General features: G+C 37.7%; 2 protein-coding genes across 5 annotated transcripts in view; both read right to left on the bottom strand.

The window, feature by feature from the left end:
- Window positions 1-22,359, bottom strand: part of LOC137006201 (gastrula zinc finger protein XlCGF57.1-like) — a 703,714-nt gene that overhangs the window by 263,263 nt on the left and 418,092 nt on the right. The gene's annotated exons all lie outside the window — the stretch shown is intronic.
- Window positions 3,597-22,359, bottom strand: part of LOC137005906 (NACHT, LRR and PYD domains-containing protein 12-like) — an 85,819-nt gene continuing 67,056 nt past the window's right edge. For all 4 annotated transcript variants that reach the window (XM_067366480.1, XM_067366479.1, XM_067366481.1 and 1 more), the window contains 7 exons: window positions 21,820-21,993; window positions 21,463-21,636; window positions 21,184-21,357; window positions 20,905-21,078; window positions 14,402-14,575; window positions 14,272-14,318; window positions 3,597-4,316 (listed from right to left, as the gene is read on the bottom strand). In XM_067366480.1, the coding sequence (XP_067222581.1) occupies window positions 3,766-4,316; window positions 14,272-14,318; window positions 14,402-14,575; window positions 20,905-21,078; window positions 21,184-21,357; window positions 21,463-21,636; window positions 21,820-21,993 (1,468 nt within the window). In that variant the 3' untranslated portion in view covers window positions 3,597-3,765. The remainder of the gene's footprint in view (window positions 4,317-14,271; window positions 14,319-14,401; window positions 14,576-20,904; window positions 21,079-21,183; window positions 21,358-21,462; window positions 21,637-21,819; window positions 21,994-22,359) is intronic.

The following is a 22,359-nucleotide window of genomic DNA, read 5'->3' as shown; positions in this document are numbered from 1 at the left end:
AAAAGTGGGAATCATAGAGCAAAATGAGTAGACTAGAAGCAATTAAGTTTTCGTGCACTATATTCAAAGTCATCTGAAGCCATTCCATAGCTTCATGTGAGGGACAGAAGGATATGTAACTTATGCCGCGTTCCAGGCAACCTGTAACCCGTGTTTTTCCAACCTTCTACCCGTGAAAGTGCACTGGAACAGCAGTCAAAGCCGTGACTTCCCACCCGTGAACTCGTACCGGAACCCTACGGATTCCGTGAAAAAAAAAATGGTATAACAGCTTCTCTTACCTTATGCGCCGTTTTCCTTCTCTGTTTCCCAAGCAAGGAGTAAGCACCTTTGGCGATAGAAATAATTAATGAGCATAAGCCCCGTAAGGTCCGCCATGTTGGTTTGTTTACACTTTTACGCAGTTTGGCGTGACTTTCCTGGAACGCTACAAAGTCGTGAGTCGTGATTTGAAATCGTGACTTACGGGCTCAAAAACCTGCCTGGAACGCAGCATTACATCGTTAAGTTCACGGTCAGAAACTGTGGCGCATGCAATTCTTGAGTGCGCGCCGCGAGCACAGAATAACGGCTGATTGGACCTGTTCATTTTTCTGAATTTTACTGACATAGTCTGACAACATCTCATCTGACCGCAGTTCACTGTTGTTCAACTGAAGCTCCCTCGTCGTCACTTGTATCTTTTCCAATTTTCATTGATTCAACTTATTCATTCAAAAAGCTGATTCATTCAGTAAAGAAACAGCGCCATTTGTTGCTCAGGGACGCAATTCAATGCTCTGGATTTGACCTGAACTATATTCGTTGGCGAAATTGTGCAGAAACAGGCAATGATGTCTAAAATGTAAACATGAATAAAATTTATATAACATTTGTTATGCTGATATCTGTTGAAAAACGGCACTCTTCATGTGATATTTATTAACACAGTGAAAGCGTGCACTCTAAATGCGCACCGACACTGTCTAATCTACAAGACAACATCACATACAGGGATGTCAGATCGATTGTGCATCGTTAAAACAACAATTATGATAAAATCGTAGACTAAATATATCGCACACCCCTAACCTACCCTCTTCACAGTATAAATAACATTTAAAATTCAGGTCTGTAGACATTACTATTTAGACTCTTGGTGGCAGTGAAACAGCTACTCTGGTGGCGTCAGTCAATCTATCTTTTTTTGGTGGCATTTTATTTTCTTTCACTTCATGAACTTGTGAATTTACATTATGCATTTAAATTAATAGTACCCAATGCAAAATCATACTGGGGTGGCCACAGGGGTGGTCTATGTATACAGGGGCCACCCCTTGAGGGCGCCCCTGTATACATAGAATTATTTACATATATAAATCGTTTTTTTCCATTTCATAAGAATACAAATAGTCATTTTAATTAATTAGTTTTTATTAACTTTTTTAAATTAACATTTGGATTTATAAAATTACTGTGCAAAGTTTTTTTTTTTTTTTTTTCTTTCCCAAGAATTAGGTTAGAATACTTTTTGCTGCTGAATTATATACTCACCCAGTTTACTTATTTATTTATTGGTCAGCTTATGATTATATATTTTTATTCATTTGTTATTTTTATCTATAATGAAGTGGTGTGTTTGCATTCTGGATTGGTTAACAAATCAAAGAGTGACCATTAGCTCCACAAATACAGATGCAGGATCCCACTAATAAATTATTGCCCTACCATCACCAATAAATAACTTACTTTTATAGCACAAAATTGTTTACAAGAGAACAAATTTTTTCATTGATCTAGTCACTTAATTTTGGTCTCAGAATGCACCAGATTTATGCATGTAAATTTAAAATATACAAAATTTTCCTGCGGGGGGGCATGCCCCCGGACCCCCCTTGAGGAACCAATGTACGCCCACCACAGTCTATATATATATATATTTATTTATTTATTATTTTTTTTAATTAAAAGGATTTCTATATTTTATCCACTCATTAGTCTACAATATAATAGCCATATAAACGTAGCATAATTCTAATAATAAAATATAGTGGGATATTCAGTGACATTGGCTGTGCAATATTGACTTTTGTGATTGGCCAATACCGGCAGACTGGAGCCAATGGAAATGCAAAGAGGCATTGACAGAGAGTCAAAAAATGATGATGAGAAGAACTATTATTAATATTTCAGTAAAGTTCATTAAATATATTCTGTTGTTACTGTGGTCTTTAAACTTATGAACTGTGTATGGACTGACAAAGGTGGTACATGAGGAAGCAATTTGACAACAATGCAGTAAATATATTTTAGGAGCATCAAAAAGCGTGCTCGTTAAGATACCAGCAGACAAGCTAATCCAGCACAAATTAGTGCATAAAAGGTCACCAAAATGAAGTATTTGAACCTCGTAATTAAATACAAAAGGAGGAAAAAACTGCAAAAAGGTCCACTTTTTGAAAAAAAGAACCCCCCCTTTCAATAGGCTGGCTACAGACCTGCAATGTGTGTAAATTTCTTTGTTCTGCTGAACACACAAGAAGATATTTGAAGGAGTGTTTGTACCTAAGTAGATCTCGTACCCCATTGACTACCATAGTAAGAAATAAATACTGTGATAGTCAAGCTGCAGGCGTGAGAGAGATGTCTGGCTGTTACCAACATACAGGGTGTTACAATAGTCCAAGAGAAGATGAGTATAACCCTTTCAAAGTCTTTAAATAATACAAAAGGTTTGACATTGGATAAAAGTCTTAATTGATAAATTCTGTGGTTAAAGCAATTTTTATCTGTTTTTCAAATTTGAAATCAGGTTTGTGTTTTCAGGCCACCAAAACAACTTTGTCGTGTAAATGAATGGCCAAAAGGCATAAAGAATTTTCCATTTTTCAATATGTCATTCAATGATAATATAGGCTTAATTTGTCAGTGAAATACTGGCATAAAGTTGCTTAACACTGGATGGTTCACAAATTTAGGGATCGTCTCTAAAGTTACACACAACACTGGTTTATACATTTCTAACTTCAATATCATTTGAAGATAATGACTAACAGTGATAAACTGATGTTCTCGTGTAGGTGTCAGGAATGATGCACACCTTTTAGATTTAATAAAATATTCAAATAAAAAAAAATATTGTTTTTTTTAATACATTATTTATTTTAATATCAACAATCTAAAATGATGGTACATGGTAGATTTTTGATATTTAATAAAATAAACTGTCAAATTATGTGTAAATACTATTTTTCACTACAGTTCATATTTATAATTATTATGCTGACATAGATGTTGAAATCAGCCATGAACCATCATCATTTGTGTCAAATCCCAACGGACGCAGTGGATCAACACAGTGTCCATTAATCCTTTGGAAATACGCTCATTTTCAGCTCAGTTTGAACGTTAAACAGCTGTTTCTGCACTTTCACTTTTCTCTCTCTCTCTTCTTCACACTTTCAGGAGACGACGGGATTTCTTCATTCTGCTGATCTGAATCACATTCATGATCATTCATACTGTCATCAGTTCACAACCAGACATACCGTCAGTCATTCACATCAGTCATTCACAAACCAGTTCAGATTAAATGTACTTTTATTCAATCTGATGAACAATTTACAATATGAATATTAAAGCAACTTTCCAGATTCAGAACAGTGTGTGTGTCTGATCTGGATGTGTAACTTCTAGATGACAATGAAAAACATGAATTAAAAATGAATGAATACAAATGTGATGAAGTGAGATTTGATGAGTGTGTGTGAAGATCAGAAAGAGGATTTACAGAGTGTCTTTAATATCACACAGAGACACTGAGGAGGAAATATAATAAACCCTAAATCCAGCATAGAGGGGTTCAGTGAATGTGGTGTTGAATGTGTGTAAGTGTGTGAGTGTGTGTGTGTCAGAGACGCTGTAGAAGGACAGAGTGCCGGCCGACACGTCCACATACACACCTGCTCTATGAGAGGATGAACGGACAGGTATACCAGTGTTGTTATTATTGTGATGGACAGAGAATCTTCCAGAAAAGTAGAGCAGACTCCAGGATTTGTCATTGGATCCAAGCAAAGAGTCAAGCCATCCTTTCCTGCCGATTCCTTCATATGTCACTGATATTCCAGCAGCATCTCCGCTCCATTCAGCCTCCCAGTAACAGCGTCCAGTCAGTCTCTCTCTACACAGAACCTGAGGAGACGCCCACACATCAAATCTCTCTGGATGATCAGGATACGGCTGATGCTCTTTCACATGCATCACCTTCCTGTTCCCATCAGACAGAACGAATCGAGTGTCTGCTGTGTTTGGATCCAGCGTGAGATCACAGGCATCTGAACACAAGAAGAGAGAAACATCAAGAACAACAACAGTGAAGATGTGTGTGTGTGTGTGTTTACAGCTTTGACAGAACGTCCTCCAGATTCACAAATGTCCTCACTAATCCAGTGAAAGCTGTTGAACAGAGACTAGAGATTCAGACCTCACTAGCAGTGCCGGTCCTAGACTTCTGGAGCCCTAAACACAACTGTGTGAAAAAGCTGTCAGGCCTGAAACAGAGCAGACTAGTGTTGTCAAAAGTACCAAAGCGACACTTAAATGTGAAGGCGTAATGATAGCAGGCTTTCTGCAGCAGCGGCTCGGCTCAGACGATCCTGTGTGTGTTTGTGTTTGTGTGTGAAGAGCCTCAACGCTTTCTATTTACTGTGTGTTTCTGCAGTGTTGATCACTCTAGCCAATCACAGGCATGTTTGTTGATCATGTGAACACAACGGTTTAGTCAGAATCAGCTCAATCCTCCAGAGTTTGTTCAGCGTGAGCTCTGCACTCTCCAATGGTTTCTCTGTAACCAACAGTGTGAACATGATGGCAATAAGAGATAGAGACAGATGTGATGATCGTAACAGCAGTTTTCACTCAGTCAGTGAGTTTGTGCTGCGGCTGAACTCAAGTCAAATCACATTCAGTGATTATAAAGAAACACATTCAGAATCTGAGAGACAGTTTTATTATTCATGCTGCTAAGATCACACAGTTTCAGAAGTTACAGCCGTATTGAACTGAATCTGAAACTGTGATGATTGACATTGTGATCATAAGCAGAGCAACGGACGGACAAAAACACTCTGATATGAACAGATCTGTGCACTAAGACTTAAAGTTTAAAACAGGCCTGACACTTGTTCTGTTTCTTTCTCATTTATTACTAACTTTTCATTTGAACTTGATCAATGTTTACTTTATTGAACAATATTTGAAGAATACAAGCTAATGTTTAAATGCATTATTAACTTAACTTAAATAATTATTAACAGCAATAATAGAAACTTATTTAACACTTTTTACTTTCAGTCACATTTAAAAAGCTATTCAAATAAAATTACAATTAGTTACAATTTTACTATGGTATTGATATTGGTAAAGAAATGTATTGGTTTATATGTAAAAATATTTACTAATTATTCATGAATGTATTTTACAACAATATAAAGACAAATGTGTAACATTTGACCAGATTTAGTGCTACACTGATTCACTTTTATTAATGTTTCTTCACTAAATGTGTAGATTTTATAAAATTACTGTGCATGTCACTAACTGCTCAGAGACTCAAAGACTGAAGATCCATACACAGTAGTTTATTAGAGTAATCCAAATACAGGCAAAAACAGGCAAGAGGTCCAAACACAAGCAATCGAGTTAGCAATGAAGCACAGGAGACCTACAAATACCAGCCACCACCTTAAAGCACAGGTACTATTTATTATTTATTTTTATTTATTAATGTTAAGGCAAGGCAAGGCAAGGCAATTTTATTTATATAGCACATTTCATACACAATGGTAATTCAAAGTGCTTTACATAAAGAAGAATAATAAAAATAGAACATAAGGAATAGAAATAACAGTAAAAACAGAGAATTTTGCTATCTGGATGGAAGAGCTAGGAAGTCTCAGGGAGTTTGTTGTTGTTGTTGTTGTTGTCCATCAGAGTTGGATCTAAACGGATCTATCCATCAGAGCAGATCTGAATGGATCTTCCTCACACAACAGGACTGCTACCTGTTAAGTCACTTCAAACTGATACACAAAGTTTCAATTTCCCCTTTTGCCAAGACACCTCAAACTGCACCACACAGCCCTAATCCCCCTTCCGGAGATATCTTATTTATGCAACGCAGTTCAAATTTCCCCTTTGGAAATTTCCCCCTTTGGAAAGTGTCCTGACTGTAATCCAGAGATATCTTAACCATGCACCACAGCTCAAATTTCCCCATGGTTTGTACCAAGTTTTAACCTAATCACAGATGCTTTCTTCCTAATTCTCCCAGCTCTTTCAACGAGACAGCAATATTTAAAATGCATTAAAAGTCAGAAAACAAGATGATACATAAAAGATATAAAATACATTAAAAATGAAATAAAAACAGGAAAAGGAATTAAAAGAATAAAAAGATAATACGTATAAAATAAAATGCAAACAGTTCGGACATAGCACAGTGCTCAATCAGCAAATGCATAGATAAAAAGATGTGTTTTGAGTCTGGATTTGAATGTGGCTACTGTTGGAGCACACCTGATCTCTTCTGGAAGCTGGTTCCAGCTGCGGCTGGCATAACAGCTAAAAGCAGACTCTCCTTGCTTTGAGTGAACCCTTGGTATTTCTAAATGACTTGATCCTGATGATCTGAGTGATCTGTTAGGTTTATATTCTATGAGCATATCTGCAATGTATTGAGGTCCTAGGCCATTGAGTGATTTATAAACAAGTAACAGTACTTTAAAATCAATTCTAAATGCAACTGGAAGCCAGTGCAAGGACCTGAGGACTGGTGTGATGTGTTCATGTTTTCTGGTTCTGCTCAGAATCCTGGCAGCAGCGTTCTGTACGAGCTGCAGCTGTCTTATGGTCTTTTTGGGAACACCAGTGAGGAGCCCATTACAATAATCCACCCGGCTGGTGATGAAAGCCTGAACAAGTTTCTCTAAGTCTTGACTGGAGACAAAGCATCTAATTCTTACAATATTTTTGAGATGATAATATGCTGATTTAGTTACTGTCTTTACATGGCTACTGAAACTCAGGTCTGACTCCAAAATCACACCAAGATTCCTGACTTGATTTTTAGTTGTTTGACCCCTAGAGTGAAGGTACATGTTCACTTTGAGAACTTCATCTTTGTTTCCAAACACAATGACTTCAGCTTTGTCTTTGTTTAACTGAAGGAAGTTTAGGCACATCCAATTTTTAATTTCATCAATGCACTGGCGCAGCGAGTCAGTGGGGCTGTAGTCATTAGGTGATAGGGCTAGGTAAATCTGGGTGTCATCTGCATAGCTGTGATATGCAATTTGGTTCTTTCTCATTATTTGGCTCAGTGGCAGCATATATAGGTTGAACAGGAGGGGTGCAAGTATTGAACCTTGAGGGACTCCGCATGTCATGGATGTCCACTCAGACTTATGGTCACCGATACTCACATAATAACCTCTCCCTTCTAAGTATAACCTGAACCATTTTAGGACCATCCCAGAAAGCCCAACCCAGTTTTTCAACCTGTCAAGAAGAATGTTGTGATCGACAGTGTCAAACGCAGCACTGAGGTCAAGTAGAACCAGCACTGATAATTTACCTGTATCTGTGTTAAGGCGAATATCATTTATTATCTTTATGAGTGCTGTCTCTGTGCTGTGATGCAGTCGGAAACCAGATTGAAAGTTGTCAAAGTATCCATTCAAGCTTAAGAACTTGTTCAGCTGATTGAAAACAACTTTTTCAATGATCTTGCCTGAAAGGAAGATTTGAGATTGGTCTGTAGTTGCTCAATATGGTGTTATCCAGATTGCTCTTTTTCAGGAGGGGCTTAACAACTGCAGTTTTCAGGGATTTTGGAAAAGTCCCAGAGAGAAGTGAGGCATTTACCACTTCTAGGAGATCTGCTTCTAAACAGTTAAACACGCTTTTGAAAAAATATGTGGGAAGTGTGTCAAGGGCGCAGGTTGATGTTTTAAGGTGCTGTACTGTTTCTTCCAAAATTTTACCATCAATTGCTTCGAAAACAGACATAATAGCTGCTTTCTGATGTTGTGATCTGATCTGTTTTACCCCAGTGCAGCTCAAGGATGTGCTGATCGCCTTTCTGATATTATTAATTTTCTCAGAGAAGAAGGAAGCAAACTCACAGCATTTGCTGTCTGAGAACATTTCACTGGGGATCTGACATGGGGGGTTTGTTAGTCTCTCTACAGTAGCAAAAAGATTGCGGGTGTTGTTTAAGTTTCTGTTTATAATATTTGAGAAGAAGGTCTGTCTAGCTTTGCCTAGTTCCACATTGAAAGCATGAAGAATATCTTTATAGATGTGATAATGGATTTCGAGTTAACAGTCTATTGTTTATGTCCAACAGCTTATGTTACGTCTGAGAATATACAGGGAGAATAATCACAGGAGATTATGAATGATTTTCTCAGTGAACTCTCGTGATCTCACCTGATAACATTCACCTGCACGGCGAAACTCTCAAGATACCGTGTGAGAGAGCGTGACATGAGCAATCGATCTCAGATTAAAGGCTCTATTATAAACATTACAAAAGAAAACAATAAAAAATTATAATATTTAACTAAAATTACTTTAAAACAATTAATAATGTTACACTAAAATTACTGTGTATATTGAACAGAACTATGACTGTATCAGCTCTCAATATTAATGTCTGCTAATGTGTGATGAATATATGAATACTACCCATTACACTTACAGCTTTTCATTTATTCATTTTAAGGGGTCAAAAATAAGGAAAAGAGACTATTTTTGTTACTTTTAAGTCCAGCACTTAAAAGTTTTTTTTTTTTTTTTTTTTTTACATAATTTAATTTCTTTTTTTATAATTTGGTTAAAAAAATTTGAATTGTGTGAAAGAATCATGATCTCAGTTCCTATGGAGAAAAAGGGTCATTCTACAGAAACATTCACTTTTGGTATGACAAAATGTCTTAAAATGTATTTCTTTTTCTAACATTTAAACTTAGACCACATTATTATATTACCCTTGGACTTTATGAATACACATAAATGACAGCTTAGTGATTTTTTATTTCTTTGTGCATTTATTTAAAGACCGCATGGACAATTTTTTTGTCACTGGTGTTACCTTACTTATCTGACATTTTTATACATGTTTATGAAATATTATTTCTCAATTTTTTCAGCACATGCAGTCAAAGTTACAAAATAATAATGATAATGCAAGAAATAAGGAGATTGTGTGTTTTTTTATTTCAATCAGGTTAGTTAAAAGTGTGATTGAATGATGTTAATTAAATTGCACAACCATGTACAGTATTTGCTATAACAATGAAAATATTTGAAAAACAGTTATAAAAAAGTAATGATGCAATCCTTTAAATCTTAATTCTTGAGTGTAGCAGAATTCAATAAATGTAAAATTATTATCATGTCACATATGACACATTTTATTTAATGTGACAGACAAAAAACAGTAACACCAGTGACACAATGAATCACCAGTGACGTATACATAAGACCAAAGATCCTTAATTTTTCAACCATAATTAAGTAGATTGGACTAAATTTTTACATTTATTATGCACGGGTAACATCAGTGACAATTTTCTTGAAAAATGCATTTTACAAAATGGCTTCTGCAAGGTATCAAACCACATATTGTCAGTCATGATATATTCACTAAAGTAAAGGGTTAGTTCACCCAAAAATGAAAATTCTGTCATTTATTACTCACCCTCATGCCGTTCCACACCCGTAAGACCTTCGTTCATCTTCAGAACACAAATTAAGATATTTTAGTTGAAATCCGATGGCTCCGTGAGGCCTTCATAGGGAGCAATGACATTTCCTCTCTCAAGATCCATTAATGTACTATAAACATATTTAAATCAGTTCATGTGAGTACAGTGGTTCAATATTAATATTATAAAGCGACGAGAATATTTTTGGTGCGCCAAAAAAACAAAATAACGACTTATTTAGTGATGGCCGATTTCAAAACACTGCTTCAGGAAGATTCGGAGCGTTATGAATCTTTTGTGTCGAATCATGATTCGGATCGCGTGTCAAACCCACCAAACTGCTGAAATCACGTGACTCTGGCGCTCCGAACAGCAGATTTGATACACTGATTCATTTCATTTCCTGAAGCAGTGTTTTGAAATCAGCCATCACTTTATAAGTCTTTTTTTTTTTTTTTTTTTTTGGTGCACCAAAAATATTCTTGTCACTTTATAATATTAATATTGAACCACTGTACTCACATGAACTGATTTAAATATGTTTTTAGTACATAAATGGATCTTGAGAGAGGAAATGTCATTGCTGGCTATGAAGGAGCCATCGGATTTCATCAAAAATATCTTAATTTGTGTTCTGAAGATTAATGTAGGTCTTACGGGTGTGGAACGACATGAGGGTGAGTAATTAATGACAGAATTTTCATTTTTGGGTGAACTAACCCTTTAAGTAGTTTATCCATTTGTATTCTAGTTTTTTTTTTTTTAATTCCCTAACAATAAAGTAGATCATATCAGTGACTTCAACTAAAAGCTTCATATGAAATTATGATTTTCTAATTACTGAAATGACTGATTTCTGATAACTGAAAAGAGATAGTGGACTTTCCATTGGCCATCAAATCAAGTGATGTCATCAGTGTGATTTTTTTACTTCAAAATAAGAGATTTTTGTTAAAGGTAACACCAGTGACACAACACCAGGGGACCACTACATTCATTATATATTTTATAATATTTATTCAGCATTTATGTCATTTACATGATATATATGATAGTTATGCATACATTATTGTATTTGAAATGATAGAAACCCTGTTTCTGAGCTCAAAATAAAGCCCTTTCCCTCTGTACATGACTGTGGGGACGAGAGCTTCTGTGGTGTGTGGAATTATTAAAATTAATTAAAAAACAAATATTGCCACATTGATGGCTCAAGAAGGTTTAATTGTTCAAATAACATATTGTGTCATATTAAAATATATACAAAAATTGTAAACCTAAAGTGTTTTCAAGTGTAATATTTCTGTAAAGTCTAGGGACAGAAAAATGGACGTTTCTGTAGAATGACCCAAAATCATGATTCACATTTTAGCAAGAATCGTGCAGCCCTAGATGCTGATTGGCTATATTTTATTTTATATAGAGACAGAGTGACACGCGTCATAATCTAAAAACAACGCCCACCAGGGAGAAACAATCCAACCGTCTCCACTGACATTGTATAGCGTGAGGCTGCCTGTTTGTCATTTCTGACCTATAACAAAAAAATAGAACAATGTCTAAAAGCTGCTATGTGACAAGGTGTTCTGAAAATATATAAGCTGTCGACACAAAAAAACTGATGTTTAAGGACACAAAAGTGGATACAGGCAGTGAGACAGAGCGAAACGGGTCATATTACTATAAGAACTACACTGGAGGGGAACGTATTCGGTGAAATAATTCTTTAACATGGTTAAAAATAATGAATGTTTTTTTCTTTGTTTGTTTAGCATAACCTGTCGTTGATTACGTTCCCCTCCATTGTTCTCCCTCCGGTGTGGGTGTGGCCTAAATGCGCTCTGTCTCTATACTGAAATACTACATAAACCCGCCTCCTGTGGACGATTTCTCGATCACCCCAGAACTGAACTGGAGACACGCTGATAGGCAGGAGTGGACTCTATTGACCAGCCGTCACTGAAACACGTATAAGAACATTTTGATTCTTGATGTGTACTAAACTAAAATTACATTTCATCATGGGGCATTTTCAATGAAAAACATGGACTAATGTTGATTTTTAATTAATTCACTGACTAAATAAGATAAGAATTAAAACATTACAAAATAATATACATTGTTCTTGCTCTTTTGCTTCTTCTTCTGAATTAAGTCACGTGTCAAGACATGTCATTACCATCACTGCATGATGACTGAGTCCAAAACAGTAATTAAATAAATATAAATATGTATTAATAGAAAGATATTTCCACATGAATCCACAGTTATGTTCACATTATGTAGTGATACATTACTTAAATCATCTTTGAGAGAAAATGAGCCCCTGGTGGTGACCGGCACTGATAACTAGTTAAAAACGGCACATAAACTGGACAAATCATGTTTCTCTGTAAATCTAGTGTGATGTTTGTTTGGGGCATAAAATATATCATTAACCTGATAGAAAAACAATTAAAGTCTATGAGATGAGCTCAGTAATATAGTCAAACAACTGTGTGTGTTTTTAAATCTAAACCTCTTTCACATACTCGATTCATCTTCTCCTACCCTCCTTTGACAATGTAGAACAGTAAAATCTTTTTACATCTGGAAAGAAATTCCTCACGTCAGCAACCTTTCCTAAAGTCTCATGCAAAAAAGAATTGATCTCATCTAAAGAGTAAACCTGATCACAACCTGGCAAATATCTGACAGATCTGAAACATCAGATACACACCATCCTCATCCTTAGCCTCATTAATTTCATCCTCACCTAATTTTAGTAGTTTTTCTCTAGGCCTACATGAATTTACCTTCATGACTCTATTCTGATCTTCAGTGCTTCCAGATTCTGTCACTACACAATCCCTGCTTCTCCGGCCTTCCATCCCCACAACATGATTTATTTCAGAGATCTGCACTGCAGCATCTCCTTCAACTAGGGTTGTAGCTAACCATTATTTTGGTAATCCAGTAATCGTTTGATTATTCTAATGATTACTCAAGTAATTCGAGGTTTCAGATATTTAAATACACATAAGTACTAGTGACAATACATTTAGAGTTTGTAAAATATACACTGATGTCTATGGAAGCTGCAATAATAATCCTGTCCATTATAATTAGACGATGCGTTATATTCATATCAGATACCTATTACATACTGTGAGTAAGGCAAGCAACTCTAAAGTTTACCCTGTTCTTCTCCCAATTAACCGGACATCCATCCATGTATTTTTAAAGAAGTGGATGAATTCAAGTGTTGTAAATCCGACAGATCTATTCTCCTGACCGCGGCATATAGCTCGTCGCGCATATATCTCAACTACTAACGTGATCATTATAAAGGTGCTTACACAACAAAACACATTCACTTACACATATGACTTAAAATAAATATATAACAGCAATAACACAATAATAATTGATTCAAGTAAAGTATGAAAAACAAGTAATCTTATGGTTTTATTGAACAAAACTGTTAAAATACATAATGTATTGAATTGTACAACTAATGTTCTTAGTGTAGTATAACAAATGCCTGCAGAGGGCGCCAGCCACCTGACGATTGTTTTTACACTTTACAGAACGATCTAATCCTTGTTTAATATTGGCTTACAACAGAAATGCTACAACCACTGTAATTTCTTGAACATGTGGACTGAAACAAGGGCTTAAACTTTTATTCTGAAATCGTGACAAGCAGTTAGCACATTTCACCATGTAGAAACATGCTGTATAATGTATTCTCCTGCTTTTGCTAAGGTTTATAGATGACTAACCTTACAAATCTGATTAAATGTCACACATTGCGTTTCCAGATGAACGTTAAAAGCTATCCAAACTCACAGCATATGCAAAGATGGAATATGAGACGCAAATTTAATTGAGGAACCGTTACAGCCCTACCTTCAACCATTCGCTCATTCTCAAAAGTTAACTCCTTGTCTTTCCTTACACTCTCGGTAGGAATCTCCTCATCATTCCTTACATTCTCAGTATTAATCACTTGATCTTCATGTGGATTCACTTGCACTTCAGTTTTGATTTCACTCGGGCCTGCCTCAGCTCTAAGAGGACAAGATAACCTTACATGCCTGAGAGCACCACATAAAAAAACCTCATCTCACCTGTGCTTACATATAATATATACAACTTGCCTTCATATATGCATCATAGCAACACATTAAGAGTCTGCAATTTTAAAACATAAATACTTGTTGCCTAAATGACAGCACGTTTCAAATACTTGTCACTAATTGTTCATCCTTGAGAAAAAACACCACTGCTTTGTTCATTCAGGACGCAAGAACAATATTCTCATGTCCCGCATGTTCAGTCACCTCCAACAGCACATCTTCCACAGGCTCTCCAGCATTCATGACACACCTGATACCATGACAGAGTGACAGAGATGACGCCTACACACTCACGTGTGATGCCATCTCTGTGTGTGTGTGTGTGTGTGTGTGTGTGTGTGTGTGTGTGTGTGAGTGTGAGTGAGAGAGAGAGAGAGTGTGAGTGTTTGTAGACCTACACTTTCGTGGTCCTGCTGTCATCCTGACCTCTCCTCCATGATCCACACTATAAACACACAAACACACATTAACGGAGATCTGCATCATTCACACACACGTTCAGTTTGTCATTATTACTGTTTGACATACTTGAGTATCTGCAGTTTATAGTTTGGATCCTCCAGTTTGTGGTTGAGCAGCTGCACTCCTGATTGTCCTGGGTGATTGTAGCTCAGATCCAGCTCTCTCAGGTGTGAGAGGTTTGAACTCAGAGCTGAAGACACATAACCACAGCCTTCCTCTGTCACCATACAGCCAGACAACCTGCAGACACACAACAGTCAGATCATCTACAGCAGTGTTTCTCAAACTTTTTCAGCCCAAGGACCACTTTATCTTCCAGTTTTTTTCTGAGGACCACCTAACAGAATCCCACTCTAACACGCCCCCAAAAACCAACAAAATAGGAAGGATAAGCTAAATTTAAGTTTAATATGCAACTGTTTCAAGTCAAAAACTAAGTATTCAAACACAAATGCAATGATATGATCAGAAATTTTTATATTAATTTTTATTTAATTTGAAAAAGTAAATGTGAAATGAGTTGCAGCTTAATATGAACAACAAACTGCACATGTGGGAAAAAAAACTGCAATTAAACATACTGTAACAGCCTAGGTCCCACTTAATGCCATTCCAAAGAGCCATTAGTTTAAAACTGAGGTGGTGGTCAGTCTATGGTTGTAACTATGGTAACAATAAAATGCTGAAAAGAATGTTCCCCTTAATGTCCAATATCACTGAAATTACTGGGATTTTACACATGAAACAAAAACTAGTACATTACAAAACTAATAGATCTGTGGATTTTAGATTTTGAGATTTCCATCTAAAACTTAACGTGAATATTAATGAGACGGGTGGTGCTGCTTATCACACATCAGTTTCTGAATGTCAGGCTGCAAAGAGGAGAGTTTCAGTCTCATACTAGGCTCCACGTTTAGTTTGTTGCGCTGTTTTGTTTTCAAACCAACCAGTGTGGAAAACCCAACTTCACAGTTGTATGTAGTTGGGAAGGGCATGAGCACTTTGAGGGCAGATTCTGCAAGCTTTGGATGTTCAGGAAGGAGCTGAGCCCAGAAGTCTGTTAAGGGATGTTGTTTGAATGACATTTTGAGACCTCCATCTGATGCAATGTCCACAAGACTATTGCCTTCCTGTATTGAGAGCTTGGTACATTGCTCAATGATGTCGCCAAACGGATTTCTGATCCACTCAAAGTCCACATCTAGCTCTGGAAAGTATTTCCCCAGCTGCATGTGAAGGCCTTGTAGATGTTCCTTTATGGCTGTGACGGTGTCGTCACCCAGGGTCTCTTCAGTTTCAAGAAGAAAGTCCGCTAGAGTGGGGAAACAGTCAAATTCATGGCGATCGATACGTGCGCACCAGAGCTTTAATTTGGTGCGGGCCCCTTTAATTTTGTCCTGTACAGTGAAGACTGTGACCGTTTTTCCTTGCAGTGCTAAGTTGAGCGTATTGAGCATGCTGAAAATATCTGCAAGATAGGCTAGTTTTGAAAGCCACATAAAGTCATGAAGTCGATCATACAGTTCATCAGCTTGGTGCAGAAATAATTTTACTTCATCGCGCAGTTCAAAGAGACGAGACAGGACCTTGCCACGGGACAACCAGCGCACTTCAGTGTGGAACAGAAGTTTTGTGTGCTCACTCCCCATTTCTTCACACAGGACTTTAAAAAGACGCGAGTTGAGGGCCTTGCCTTTGATTGAGTTGACTATTTTAACTGCCTCGTCTAAAACAGTTTTAAGGCAACTTGGCATCTTTTTCACCGCGAGCTGTTCTCTGTGAATGCAGCAATGAGTTGACACAGAGGATGGAGCAACATTACGCACACGTGTTACCAGGCCCTTGTGTTTGGCTGTCATCGCAGTTGCACCATCAGTGCAAACTCCAACACAACATTTCCAGTCAATTTTATTATGCACAATGAAGGCATTTAGTGCATCAAAGATCGCTTCTCCTGTGGTGTTCGTTGGAAGGGATTTACAGAAGAGAAAATCCTCGTGGACTGAGCGCGCATGGATGTATCTCACAAAACACAGAAGATTTGCCTCGTTACCAATGTCCGTGGACTCGTCCAGCTGAAGAGAAAAGAAGGGACTCTGGTGTAATCGTGTGATGAGCTGCTCTTGGACAGTTTCGGACATTGAAGTTATGCGTCGCTGGACAGTGTCATTGGACAGAGGTACTTTGTGCATGTCATCACTAGCTTTCTTCCCTAACATTACATTTGCCATAACTTCTGCAGCAGGCTTAACTAGAGTCTCTCCAATTGAATGGGGTTTTCCCGTTTTTGCAATGAGTAGAGACACTCTGTATGATGCCTCAGTAGCCTTTGCATTTTCACCGGGCATAAAAAACTGTGAGGTGTTTTTACTCATGTGTCGCTCAAGCTCATCACGTTTTCTCTCAAAAAAATGACACTGGTTTATCTGTACAACCTTTGTGCTTAGACTCAAAGTGACGCTTGAGTTTCGATGGTTTCATTGCTTCATTATCCAATATTTCATAACACAAAACACAGTGAGGTCTAGGATCCTCAAGATCCCCAGTCCAGAAAAATCCAAACTTCATGTACTCATTGTGATATTTTCGCTTAACTTTCTCACATGGTTTTCCACGGTGCGCTAGCTCCGTGGTATGCGGGAGTGTGGTGGCCAGTGGCCAGTGGCCGTGACTCGGTATCTTCGGTTCCGGCTTTAGTGGGCCTTTGTGGTGCTGTAGTTTTGCTGCATTCATTGGACGCTTGATCTTTTCTTTTGACTCCTCTTTGGTTTAGTCACCGATCCATTTTTATGTTATTAAAACAGAATGGCAAGAACTGTTTCGTAAGTACATTAAAAATCTACTTAAATAAGTGACGATTTTATAAACACTTGCCTAGTTTAGGTCATCTTTTCGCGGACCACTAGGGGGCGATGGCGGACCACTAGTGGTCCGCGGACCACACTTTAAGAATTACTGATCTACAGACACACACAGTCAGATCATCTACAGACACACACAGTCAGATCATCTACAGACACACAACAGTCAGATCATTTACAGACACACACAGTCAGGTCAGATCATCTACAGACACACACAGTCAGACCATCTACAGACACACAGGCGGATCATGTTGAAAATCCCTATGAGACTGTTGATGTCACTGAAGCTCCGCCCACTTTGACAGCTGCAGCCTGTTGTGACCTGTTGTGCAGTATCCTAAGAGTCATTTACATGGTCCTTCGAGCTGGAGCTGAGTGTTCCAATGGACCAAGATCGATCAATCAGCCAATGCCATGTATCATCTTGTCGACAGTCTTCAAGACAGACCAAGCCTCCAGTCTATCTTGAGTACTATGAGAGGACACTTCCTAGTTCGAAACCCTCTCGTACCAGTCCTTTAGTTTCCTCAGCCCCAGTCTAGAGCAGTACCTGATCTATTGCAGAGAGTTATTCTGAATCTTGTGACTCTCTCTTACTAGAGATGAAGGAGCTTGTTATGGAATTGGGGCAAAGTGTGAAGCAGATAAATAGTAAAGTTAATTGTATGTGCTCTTCAGGGATCATATGGTCCTGTTGAACTTGATGGCAATTCCATTAGGAGAGAGTTGCATGTATTTTGTGATGCCTCTGAACAAGCTTATGGGTCAGTAGCCTACCTGAGCATTGTAAACCATGAGAGTGAAGTTCTAGTCTCCTTTGTGATGGCACGATCAAGAGTTGCCCCTCCTAAATCAAATTCCATACCTCATCTTGAATTGTGTGCTGCCCTCACCGGGGTTCAGTTAGCAAATTTGTTGCAGGGGGAACTTGAGCTGCTTATTCAGCAAACAAAACTGTGGTCTGATTCAATGACTGTCCTCAACTGGGATGTCGACTTACACAAATTTCCATTATCAATCGCTGTTTAAATTTACTATCAATTAATCTATTAACCGTTAACTTTAATACTGAAATGTGTGTCTACTGTATTGGCATATAGGCAACATCATGACAGGGTGTGCAAATGCTTCTCAAAACGCCATGTTCCTCAACAAAGAATGACAAGGGATTTTAATCTAAATAAAGGGCTAGTAGGAATGTAAAATGAGAATCATTTATTAAGTTAATTATCTAATAATCAAATATAACAAATAATACAACGTGTCAACAATGCAGCCTCAGGTGTGTGCTTGTCAGAATGTGTATTGCTGTGAACGCACTCTTCCTGGAACAACACACTTAAAAAGGCATCTAAACCCAATGAATTCACAACGATTTATTAAAATAGTGTTCTCATTGATGTTATGTAATATGACAGTCCCAATCATAGTCTTTATTAGTTGTGCATTGCTATTTGAGCTGCGCGCGCTGAAGCTGAAGCTGATCAAGGCACGTGTTAATTCTTAACCAAATGCATCCTATATGAGATAAATCAGATAGCCTATAGATAAGCCTGCACAAAATAAACAAAATATTACAACTTACATTTGCATAAAATGCGCAATGCACAAATGCGCTGTGAATGTGCAAACTTACAGTCATGATGAAGGTGCAACTCTAGTTGTAAAATGGTCCCAAACATAACTCCATCGCACTCGCTTCTTTTTCCCCGTGTCTGCTTTACATGTTTCGCGGTTGAGCAGCATACACGTGCACGAACATGTTTAATCGACGGTCAATTAGTTTCATCGATTAAATGTATTATTGACAATTAATCAACCTGACACTACAGTATTTGTTGCTAATCGCATTACTGAAATCCAAGAGCAGGGGACTCCAAACTCAGTCCTGGCGGGCCACTGTCCTGCAGAGTTTGGGGTTGGAGCTAAACTCTGCAGGACAGTGGCCTTCCAGGAACAAGTTTGGAGACCCCTGTCCTAGAGCACTCTACTCCCGAACAATGGCGCCATGTTGACACGAACAGCAATCCAGCTGATGACATCACCAGAGGCAAGAGCCTTACTGATCTAGCCAAGCTTAAAGGAACACTCCACTTTTTTTGAAAATAGGATCATTTTCCAACTCCCCTAGAGTTAAACAGTTGAGTTTTACCGTTTTTGAATCCATTCAGCCGATCTCTGGGTCTGGCAGTACCACTTTTAGCATAGCTTATCATAGTTCATTGAATCTGATTAGACTGTTAGCATCTCATATTGAACATATTGAAACTCTTTGGTCATTTTTAAGCAAGATGCTAACGGTCTAATCAGATTCAATGAACTATGCTAAGCTATGCTAAAAGTGGTACCGTCAGAACCGGAGATCGGCTGAATGGATTCAAAAACGGTAAAACTCAACTGTTTAACTCTAGGGGAGTTGGAAAATGAGCCTATTTTCAAAAAAAGTGGAGTGTTCCTTTAACCATTGGAGTCAAGCCCCTTCTTTCCTTTATTCTGACCAAGATCAGTGGCCAAGATTCTGAAGAGAACCCTTTGACTTTCAATGTTCAGCAATATAAATCATGTAATGAGCTCACTCTTCTCTTGACAAGACTCAGATTCAACTTCTCCTCTTGCAACAGGCCCAAAGAAAGGATTTTGAAAGGAGTGGAATTTTTTTCCACATCTAAAAGTTTTTTGTTTTGTTTTTGTTTTTTCATCTAGTAGTCAACTGTATAACATTTCACCTGAGTTTGATCTCCTCAAGACTGAGAAGAGATGGGGACTACTTTTCAAGTGTCAAACCACTAGGTGTGTTCAGGTAGAACTGCTGACTAGTGTTGATACTGACAGTTTCTTGATGGCACTACGTCACTTTGTAGCTCATCGAGGACAACCTTATGAAGTGATCAGCAATCAAGAAACTCATTTTCATGGGGGTGAAAGTGAGCTGAAAAGTGCCTTTGACCATCTAAGTCCAGTCTTGCAGGAAAAGCTGTGGAATCATCCAATCAAATTCACCTACAATCCCCTTTATTAAGGGTGGGAATCTTTAGGCACCTCATGATCTGATCCGATTCCGATTCTGGGAGTCACAATCCGATTCCAAAACTATTCTTGATCCACTTTTTTCTTATTAATTCGTTTCGCAAACTTGTTTTTTTTTTATTTAATACATAGTCGATGTAATTGTAAGAGCTTTTTAAATAATTACTAGCTTAAAAAATAATGAATAAAATTGTATGTTAAGATTTTTAAATATAGGCTATAAACAGCTTCAAAACATAAAAGCAAGTAGGCTAGTCTATATAATAAAGAGGAACAATGAAACATTACAAGCAATAAACAAAGAGTGCTTTTAGTATTTAAGAGTATATGAACGTTTTCCATTCAAATGCTGTGAGGGATTTTTCTCTTTCTCAGCTTTACTGTTGTTTGATTATTACTGATGTCATCATAGACAGTGGAAGAATAAGCTGCATTCATAATAATGCACAGATTACTCTTGAAATATAAGATGTTTTGTCCTGTCTGTTTACATTAATTTCACATTATAAAAGCATGTTGAGATGCAAGTAGGCTACATTTAAACACTTAAAAGAGTCGCACAAAGCCACTTGTGTGAGCGCCCTTCACAAAGTGCACATGGAAATTGAAAGCAGCCTTCTGTCAGTGAGTTTTGACCGTCTGATTGTATTTTATCCATTATATGTTCTTAAATACCTCAGGATCTGCAGCTGACAGTTTGGACTCTTCAGTCCATCAGAAATGAAGCTGACACCAGAGTCCTGTAGGTCATTGTAACTCAGATCCAGCTCTCTCAGGACAGAGTTTGAGGATTGTAGAGCTGAAGACACAATTTCACAACACTGAGCAGTGAGATTACAGCAAACAAGTCTGAAAGAGAGCAGAAAACACACATCAACAGTCAGATCATCTACAGACACACATGAACATTATGACCGTCTGACTGTACTTTATCCATTGTATGTTTTTAAATACCTCAGGATCTGCAGCTGACAGTTGGGACTCTTCAGTCCATCAGAAATGAAGCTGACACCAGAGTCCTGTAGGTCATTGTAACTCAGATCCAGCTCTCTCAGGACAGAGTTTGAGGATTGTAGAGCTGAAGACACAATTTCACAACGCTGATCTGAGAGATTACAGCCAGCAAGTCTGAAAGAGAGCAGAAAACACACATCAACAGTCAGATCATCTACAGACACACATGAACACTGTGACCGTCTGATTGTATTTTATCCATTATATGTTCTTAAATACCTCAGGATCTGCAGCTGACAGTTTGGACTCTTCAGTCCATCAGAAATTAAGTTGACACCAGAGTCCTGTAGGTCATTGTAACTCAGATCCAGCTCTCTCAGGACAGAGTTTGAGGATTGTAGAGCTGATGACACAATTTCACAACGCTGAGCAGTGAGATTACAGCAAACAAGTCTGAAAGAGAGCAGAAAACACACATCAACAGTCAAATCAGCTGCAGAAACATATTAACATTGTGAGCAGAACAAACACAAAGAGACGGATCACCTAAAAACACGCACAGTCAGATCATCTACAGACACACATTAACATTGTGGCCGTCTGACTGTATATGATTTCTATTATGTTCTTTAATACCTCAGGATCTGCAGCCGACAGTTTGGACTCTTGAGTCCATCAGAAATGAAGCTGACACCAGAGTCCTGTAGGTCATTTTTACTCAGATCCAGCTCTCTCAGGACAGAGTTTGAGGATTGTAGAGCTGATGACACAATTTCACAATGCTGATTTGAGAGATTACAGCCAGAAAATCTGGAAGAGATGAAATATTAAATCAATCAATCAATAAAGACACGTACAGTGGGTTTCCAGTTTTCTGCCCTCAGGAAAGTAGGATGACATGATCTGAATCACAATACAATGAGCTCCTGAGAGTGTGATAACCTGATCACTTTATCATTCAGATTAATATCTGAAATCAGATGAGCTCCTGACTGTTTCTTCAGAATATTAGAAATTTTGAAAAATGTAATAAAGTGTTCTGAGGGAATAAAATATAACAGTTTTGAGAGACTCTCCAGACAGCTGTGCATTTATTGCAGTTTTACCATTTTTTACCATTCAAGATGACATGTACATTGAATAAATGCTTGATCAGTAGTTTCAGCTTTACAGTGA

The sequence above is a fragment of the Chanodichthys erythropterus genome, chromosome 3 (genome assembly GCF_024489055.1).
Source record: "Chanodichthys erythropterus isolate Z2021 chromosome 3, ASM2448905v1, whole genome shotgun sequence".
In the NCBI taxonomy this organism is placed as follows: domain Eukaryota; kingdom Metazoa; phylum Chordata; class Actinopteri; order Cypriniformes; family Xenocyprididae; genus Chanodichthys; species Chanodichthys erythropterus.
The sequence above is the reverse complement of the archived record's forward strand: the minus strand, read 5'-3'. Positions and strand labels throughout refer to the sequence as shown.